Here is an 8,781-nt window from a genome sequence, read left to right on the forward strand (position 1 = left end):
AAAGCATGGCAATACCAAGCATTGATAAGGGCATGGAGCTACTGGAATTCTGGCACATGGCTGGGAGGAGTGGTAAAAGTCCATGCCATTTTACCAAAGTTAAACATACAGGTAGCCTTTAGCCCAACAATTTCTTTTTTTAGATCTTCATGAGTGTCCCATGGCTTGGATGTCCCCAGAGGTCCTGATCCAGGCTCTGGTAAGAATCAGTTTCTGCTCCATCTCCTCTCCTCTCTGGGCAGGTCGCTGGGTTCTCTGGGCCATGGGGTTTCCGTCCACTCGGTGTGGAGGAGAGGAGTTCTGACTTGTGGGCCTGAGGTTCCTCTTCTGCGTAGGGCTGAATCTCTTCCTCCTCAGCTTTCCGATCAGCCCCAACGCCCTTCCCCTCCACTCCCTTCCCCTTCTCTCCTCACAGGGGGAGCGCAAGGAGGCTCCGCTTCAGAGATGCTGCCGCTGCTGCTTCCCCTGCTGTGGGCAGGTGAGTGGCCCCAGGGAGAGGGGCTGTGGGGATGAGCCGACCTGACCCTCGTGTCTCCACAGGGGCCCTGGCTCTGGAGGGCATATTCCAGCTGGAGGTGCCGGAGTCGGTGACGGTGCAGGAGGGTCTGTGCGTCTTCGTGCCCTGCACTTTCTTCTACCTGAGGCACACCGTCATCAAGATTGGCCCTGCCCATGGCTACTGGTTCCGGGAAGGAGACAATCCTCTACGGGATGCCCCAGTGGCCACAAATGACCCTGCTCGACAAGTGCGGGAGGAGACGCGGGGTCGATTCCACCTCCTGGGTAATCCCAGGGAGAAAAACTGCTCCCTGAGCATCAGAGACGCCAGGAGGAGGGACAGTGGTTCGTACTTCTTTCGTGTGGAGGAAAGAATGATGAAATATAATTACAAAGATCCCCAGCTCTCTGTGCATGTGACGGGTAAGGCACGGGATCCAGGAGCAGCCACAACGGGAAGTCATGGGGGCTGCAAGGCAGGGCCGGGTTGGGAAGGGATAAAGGGCGAAGTGAGTCAGGCACAGGGGAAGACCTGAACCAGAGCCTGCACTCCCCCCGAGCTGCACCTCAGAACCCCTTCCTGATCCTGCATCCCCCTCTCCTCACCAGCCCTGACCCACAGGCCCGACATCCTCATCCCGGGGGCCCTGAAGTCTGGCCGCCCCAGGAACCTGACCTGCTCTGTGCCCTGGGCCTGTGAGCAGGGGACACCCCCCATCTTCTCCTGGATTGGGACTTCTGTGTCCCCACTGAGCTCCACCACAGCCCTCTCCTCGGTGGTCACCCTCATCCCACAGCCCCAGGACCACGGCAGCAGACTCACTTGTCAGGTGACCTTGCCCGGGGCCGGTGTAACCACGACCAGGACCGTCCGACTTGACGTATCCTGTGAGAGCTGGGCCAGGACACCGAGGTCGCTGATGGGGTGGGGTCACTGAGAGCAGGAGATGGGGGTCAGGGCTGGACACGGGTGCTGAGTCCCGGAATTTGGGCTTGGAGTGGGGGGTCAGGAGGACACTGGCTCTGCCTTCCCTGTTTATGCAGCTCCTGGGGAGAGAGGACCGGTGTCCCCAGCTCTCACAGTGATGCGGGTCGCTGTGTCTTTCTGTCCCAGACCCTCCTCAGAACTTGACCTTGACTGTCTTCCAAGGAGACGGCACAGGTAGGATGGTGCTCCCTCCCTGGGGCTGGCGAATCAGGGCCTCCAGCTCAGGGCAGGGCCAGGTGCCTCCTCATCCTGGACTCACCTTGCTGACCTGAGACCCCCATGTGGGTGAACCCAGGGCCTCTCTGCATCCTTAGCCCCAGTGGCCACCTGAGCACCTGTCCCCTCCCCCCACTCCCTTCAGAATCCTGCACACACACACACCTTGGCCCCACTGCAAGGGTAGGGTGACAGTCACGCAGCCCCAGCCCCGAGGCCCCTGATGATCCACTCCCGGAACACACATTCAGCCTCAACTTTTTATTTTCCCCAATAGTTCTGACCTAATCCTTTTGGATAGATGATATTGTCACATGGGCAAAACTTCAAAATGCACAGCAGAGTCTGTCCTTAGAGGCCCGTCCCCCTCACCAGAATTCACCAGTGTCCGTCCAGGCTGCTCTGAGCCTTGGTTTGTGCACATGGAGGATCTCAGAGGTGGTTTGACATCAGTAGTGAGACTGTCCGCCCCCACATCTAGGGCTGTGTGTGATTCCACTGCACAAGATGGACTCTGATTTTGTGGAGTCTCCTAATTCATGATCATGGCACTAACTTATCTGAGCACAGAAATGCTATAGTGATTTATCCTGTATCTCTTTTCACAAGTGTTCATGTGAACGTCTCTAAGTTAAATGCAAAATAGCTGGGTCATTGCGTTTTTTGAATATTGAGAGATATGGCCATGTGGTTCTCCATCTGAAAAGGACAAGCTCACCTTGCCGACAGGAAGAGGTGAAGGCGTGAGTTTCCCCAGCCTCACCGACCCAGTGTGGGATGAGACACTTAGACCTTTGCCAATATTGGGTGAAAATCTGCATCTCCATGACACATTAATTAGAATGTTTCTCTGACTGTGAATGGTATGCAGTTTTTTGTACGTTAAGGAGCCATTTTCTTTCTTTTGTTCTGTGAACTCCCATTTATAGTCTTTTCTCAGCTTTCCAGAGTGATTTTACCTTTATTATTTATTCTTGAGGCTCTCTTCAGTTTGAGAAATTACTGAATATCAGTAATATACATTACAAATACATATCCCAATATGCCATGTGGCTTTTTCTTTCTTTCTTTTGTCCTCCAGGCTGTAATGCAGTGGCACAATCTCGGCTCACTGCAACCCCACCTCCCGGGTTCAAGTGACGCCCCCGCCTCTGCCTCCCGAGTAGCTGGAATTACAGGCACACGCCGCAACTCCCGGCTAATTTTTTGTTGTTGTTGTATTTTTAGTAGAGATGGGGTTTCACCATGTTGGTTGGCCAGGCTGGTCTCGAACTTCTGACCTCAGGTGATCTTCCCACCTCGGCCTCCCAAAGTGCTGGGATTACAGGTGTGAGCCACCATGCCCAGCCCCGTGTGGCTTTTTCTTAGCTGTCCATGATTTTCTCAATGTATAGGAATCGATTTATTCCTGTATTCACACTTCTTGATTTCTTTTATTGATGACAATTACCCCCATGCCAAATTTATTAAAACAAATCTCGGCCAGGTGCAGTGGCTCACGCCTGTAACCAGAACACTTTGGGAGGTCAAGGTGGGTGGACTGTTGAGTCAGGAGCTCGAGACCAGCCTGACCAACATGGTGAAACCCCATCTCTACTAAAAATACAAAAATTAGCTGTGTGTGGCTGTGTGTGGTGGTGCATACCTGTAATCCCAGCTACACGGGAGGCTGAGCCAGGAGAATTGCTTGGGCCCAGGAGGTGGAGGTTGCAGTGAGCCGAGATCAAGCCCCTGCACTCTACCCTGGGTGGCAAAAACAAAACAACAAAAAAACAAAAAAACAACAAAAAAAACCTCCCCACTTTTCCTCTTGTGTCTGAACTCCACCCTCCACCCCAGCCTGTACACCCTGTCTCCCTCCAGCCCTGCAGGTCTATTTGCATTTTCTGGATGTGATCAGGTTTTTGTCATCTTTGCACTTTCTGTTCCTTCTTAATGGAATGCCCTTCCAGCCCTCATTATCTAGCTACCCCTGCTTGTCCTCCATACCCTACTACTTCCTGTGTGAAGTAGGTATGCCTTCTCCAGGAAGCCTTCCTGGATCACATAGTTTACCTGGTCTCATATACATTGACATCCCCAAGGCTGCTGGAGCCTGAGTCACCTCCACCACATGTCACGTGGCCTCATAAGCACCTGTTCCTAAGTCCTGCTACCAACCAGACTCTGAATTTCTGAGAGTGAGAGCCTCTCAGAGGCACAGCGATAAGTCAGTAAACCAGTGTCAGGTAAGGACCCGGATACAGAACAAGAAGGTTCAGGGAGAACCTGGAAGCTGAGGTTTCAGCGAGAGCATTGAAGAGGATGTGGAATATGGGCCTAAACTGACATCTTATTTGGTTGCCCTGTGAAGCTCGAGACCCTCCCTCTGTGATTTCTGGGGCACAAATCCAGCCAAAAAGGGCCCATCAGTGCAGAGACAAATCTAAACCATGCTATATAGAGAAATTGGGGCCTGAGCCGCCCTCTAAGCCCAGGCTCACCCTGCTTTCTGGATCCATCTCACAGAGTCTGTTTCTATCAGTTTTTGCTTCTTGCGAGTCTGAATCTGTTCCTCTATTTGGTCTCCTTAGGTGTCCTTCTTTCTCTCAACCTCTTTGTCACTCTGACCCTCTGTCTCTTTTTCTTCAGCATCCACAACCCTGAGAAATGGATCATCTCTTCAGGTCCTGGAAGGACAGTCCCTGCGCCTGGTCTGTGATGTTGATAGCAATCCTCCCGCCAGGCTGAGCTGGGCCCACGAGAACCTGATTCTAAGCCCCTCACAGCCCAACCCCGGGATGCTGGAGCTGCCTCAAGTGCACCTCACGAATGAAGGAGAATTCACCTGCCGAGCTCGGAACCCTCTGGGTTCCCAGCAAGTCTCCCTGAGGCTCTTTGTGCAGAGTGAGTGTCAAGGGGCTGCACACCAGTTCCTCTCTCCCAGTGACCTTTACTCCCAGGTCTTGAACAAGTAATCCAGCGGGCTCACCAAGAGAATAGGGCTGTGCTCTGCTCAGCTCAGCCTCAGCCTCAGCTGTGAGGCCAGCAATGTCTCAGGGGCCAGAGCCTTCTTTTACTGCTGCTCAGTCTTGGTAGGGGATGAGGTAAGCCCTGGGCTGTTTACTGACATGCAGGGATGCAGGTAGAACTGGTAGAACCTATGTCCAATTGTCAGGAGACAAACAATAAGGAATTGTGGTTTAGCAGATGAATCCACCTCATGCATCTTTTTGCAGGAAAATCAGGGCCCATGGCAGAGGTGGTTCTGGTGGCCATCGGGGAGGCTGCTGTGAAGATCCTGCTTCTCTTCCTCTGCCTCATCATCCTCAGGTGAGCACTGCCCCAGGGAGCAAAGGGAGGTGCGGGGAGGGCAGGGGACACAATGCTGAATTTGAGTCCCAGTGCTGGAGGGTCCTGAACCAGTCAAGAGAACCTGGGCCAACAGACAGAGGCTCAGTTGTGGTGAGAATTTCACCCAAGAAAATGTTTTCTGTACCCAACTTTGCTGTGTGTCCCGGGTGAGAGGTTCCTTCTCTCATCGTGGAGGTCTTGGAGGCTGAACCTGCTCTCTCCACATCAGTCCCCTCCAGCCCCTTAGCAGAGCACAGGGAAGTGAGTCTGCTGGCCCCTGCACCCTGATTTGGCCGCACTCACAGGTCCTTGTCTCTTCACTCAGAGTGAAGTCCCACCGGAGGAAGGCAGCAAAGGCAGCTACAGGTGTGGAGGCTGCATAGGTTGTCAAAGGTTAATCTCTCAGGTGAGTGTTGAGGGCATCTCACCCTCCAACATCCCACTGGGCACCTCCCCCTTGATGGCCCCCATGATTGCTCTGCTCAGCATGGTCCACTCATCTCCCTCCCCAAACCCTTTTCTCCTCCTGGGATCCTCATCCCACTGATGACACAGTGGCCCCGCCTCTTGTCACGGGTAAGTGACTGGGGCCAGTGGCACGGGCAGTGAAAAGAATTTACCAAGACAGTTGTAGGTGTAGAACCACAGATTTATTAGAGAAAGTAGGAAAATATGTTGCAACGGGCAGGCCAGCAAGAGAGGAGCTGACTGCAAAGAGACAAAGGCTTGCCCCAGCAAGGAGCTTGTGGTGCTTGTGCTGGAGAGGGATGCATGGAGTACTGATAATGCCAAGGTTGCAGTGAGCTAACTCGCATTGTTCTATCAGCTGAGGTTCTGGTGGTAGCTGGGCACAGAAAAGTTGTGAGTTATTTGCACAGGAGGGCTACCTGTCCTGAACCATGAAGAAAGGCAGGCTTGTAGCTTATCTGCTTTCTCTCTTTGCTTTCCTCTGCTCCCACCAGCCTGACTCCTTTTCCTTATTAGGGCTCGACACTTCTAAACTCAGAACCAGAATGTGAGTCTCCACCTTGACCTCCCTCCCTCCTCCAGGGCCCATAAATCATTAACTCTTCTTCCTCTTTCTCCTCAGCAGGGCTCATCTTGGAGCCCTTTTCTCCATCCTGACTCTGGTCATGCCTGGGCCTCACTTCTTCCCTGGTCACTGAACCCTCCTCACCTTTTGCCTCCATCTCTCCCCAACACAGGCCTCCAGACTCTGCTTCCAGACGCCTCCTCGTTCAGTGCCTCCACAGTATGAATGGCGGTGCTTCCTCTCCACTGCTGGAGAATGAGGTGGAAACACCACAGCCTGGACTGAAGGCCCTACATGGTCTGTCCCCTGCTGGACTTGGCTCCCAGATGGCGTGCAAACGGCCAAGCAGCACAGGAGAAAATGCTCGGTATTGTTACTCATTTGATGAATGCAAAACCCAACTGCAAAGGAGATACTACTTCACACTTACTAGGAAGGTGTTAAATAAACAAATAAAAATGAACAAACAAAAACAGAAATAAATAAATACTTCGTATGATGATGCTGATAGATACAAGTAAGTAGTTAGTTTCTTATAATGAAGAGTTTGGATCTCAGAGAAGTGAGAAGAGTCCTACTGTATTGTTGATATTTTCCTTTGTATGGCCTTTTGAATAAGGACTAAATAGGTATTTGGTAGCATACGTAGAACGATCACGAATGTAACAGCTGCAAGAACAGACAGATACGAGTGTTTTGCATTGTGTTTTGAATACCTTGAGTACAGCTGCCATTTGCGACATAATTTTTTGAATTGGTTTATAACTGTTTGTAAAGGTCTGAATAAAACCAAACATACACTTCTCTTGAAAAAAAAAAAAAAATACTGGCAAGGCGTGGTGGCTCACGCCTGTAATCCCAGCACTTTGGGAGGCTGAAGTGGGCAGGTCATGAGGTCAAGAGATCGAGACCATCCTGGCCAACATGGTGAAACCCCGTCTCTACTAAAAATACAAAAATTAGCTGGGCATGGTGGTGCACACCTGTAGTCCCAGCTACTCGGGAGGCTGAGGCAGGAGAATCGCTTGAACCCAGGAGGCAAAGGTTGCAGTGAGCCAAGATTGCACCACTGCACGCCAGCCTGGCGAGAGATCCATACTGCGTCTCAAAAGAAAAAAAATACTAATTGTTTGCAAGAATGTGGACAAGTGGGAGCCCCTTTGCACTGCATGTAAAATGGCGTGACCCTGTGGAAAACTCTTTGGAATTCTCTCCGAAAGTTAAGCCTAGAAATACACTGTAATCCAGCCATCCATTCCTATATATGTTCCCAGAATTGAAAGCATGAACTTAAACAGATACCTATACACCAATGTTCATAGCAGCATTATTTACAATGGCTAAAAGGTGGGGAAAAAAAAAAACTCGTGTCCATTGACTGATAAGTGGATAGAAAAAAGGTTCCATATCCATAATATGGGATATTCTTTAGTTAAAAATGGAATGGAACTGATACATGCTATAACATGGGTGAACCTTGAAACAACATGCCACATGAAAGAAGCCACACATAAAATGACAAATAGTATATAATTCTGCTTATGTAGCCTTACCTAGAATTGGCAAATTCATGGAGACAGAAAGTAGAATCACATGTCAGAGGCTGGGGAACAGGGCAAGGAAGAAGGGTGATTGTGCAAATGGTGCAGAGTTTCTGTTGGGGATGATGAAGAAATTCGGTAAATAGTGGTTGCACAACATGGTGAATGTGCTTTACTGTCACTGAATTTTACCCTCTAGAATGTTACAAATAGCAAATTATATGTTACATATTGTATAGTGAGGTCTAGCACCGCTATAAAGAAATACCTGGGACTGGGTAATTCAGAAAGGAAAGAGGCTTAATTGGCTCAAGGCTCTGCAGGTGATACAGGAAGCGCAGCAGCCTCTGCTTCTGGAAGGTCTCAGGACACTTACAATCATGACGGAAGGTGAAGGGGAAGCAGGCAGGTCTTACACGGCCAGAGCAGGAGAAAGAGAAAGAGAAGGAGGCTGGGCACGGTGGCTCACGCCTGTAATCCCAGCACTTTGGGAGGCCGAGGCGGGTGGATCACTTGAGGTCAGGAGATCGAGACTATCCTGGCCAACATGGTGAAACCCTGTCTCTACTAAAAATACAAAAAAACAATTATCCAGGCATGGTGATATGCGCCTGTAGTCCCAGCTACTCAGGAGGCTGGGGCAGGAGAATCTCTTGAACCATGGAGGCAGAGCTTGCAGTGAGCTGAGATCACGGCCCTGCACTCCAGCCTGGCGACAGAGCAAGAGTCTGTCTCAAAAAAAAATAAATAAAATTTATCATCGATATACGTGTGTGTGTGTGTGTGTGTGTGTGTGTGTGTATAAAAACGTAGCACATATAGGGTTTGCCCTGTAAGTGGTTTCAGGCATCCACTGGGGGTCTTGGGAGGTATCCGCTGTGGATGGGGGACTACTCTAGCGTAAATCTTTATAGTGTAAAGTGATGACAAGAGATGAGGGGGGAAAGAGATGATAAGAGTATGACAATTCCTCCAATATTTAAAATAGAATTCACATAGAATGCAGCCACTCCACCTCTGGTCTACATGAAAATAATTGAAAGTGGGAACTTGAGGGCCAGGCACAGTGACTCACGAGTGTAATCCCAGCACTTTGGGAGGCCGAGGCAGGCGGATCACCTGAGGTCAGGAGTTTGAGACCAGCTTGGCCAGCATGGTGAAACCCCATCTCT

The 8,781-nt window shown here is 50.6% G+C and overlaps 1 protein-coding gene across 1 annotated transcript; it reads left to right on the forward strand.

Annotated features, from left to right (window-relative positions):
* The first annotated feature begins 444 nt into the window (after positions 1-444).
* On the forward strand, positions 445-6,471 carry LOC116479414 (sialic acid-binding Ig-like lectin 13). Its single transcript, XM_032171517.2, has 8 exons — positions 445-478; positions 541-921; positions 1,108-1,386; positions 1,613-1,660; positions 4,334-4,588; positions 4,921-5,014; positions 5,361-5,441; positions 6,241-6,471. Exons 1-7 carry the CDS (start codon positions 445-447, stop codon positions 5,416-5,418), a joined length of 1,149 nt encoding a protein of 382 aa, XP_032027408.1. The 3' UTR covers positions 5,419-5,441; positions 6,241-6,471.
* The last annotated feature ends 2,310 nt before the right edge of the window (positions 6,472-8,781 follow it).

Source organism: Hylobates moloch, unplaced genomic scaffold (assembly GCF_009828535.3).
Source record: "Hylobates moloch isolate HMO894 unplaced genomic scaffold, HMol_V3 SCAFFOLD_12, whole genome shotgun sequence".
Lineage (NCBI taxonomy): Eukaryota > Metazoa > Chordata > Mammalia > Primates > Hylobatidae > Hylobates > Hylobates moloch.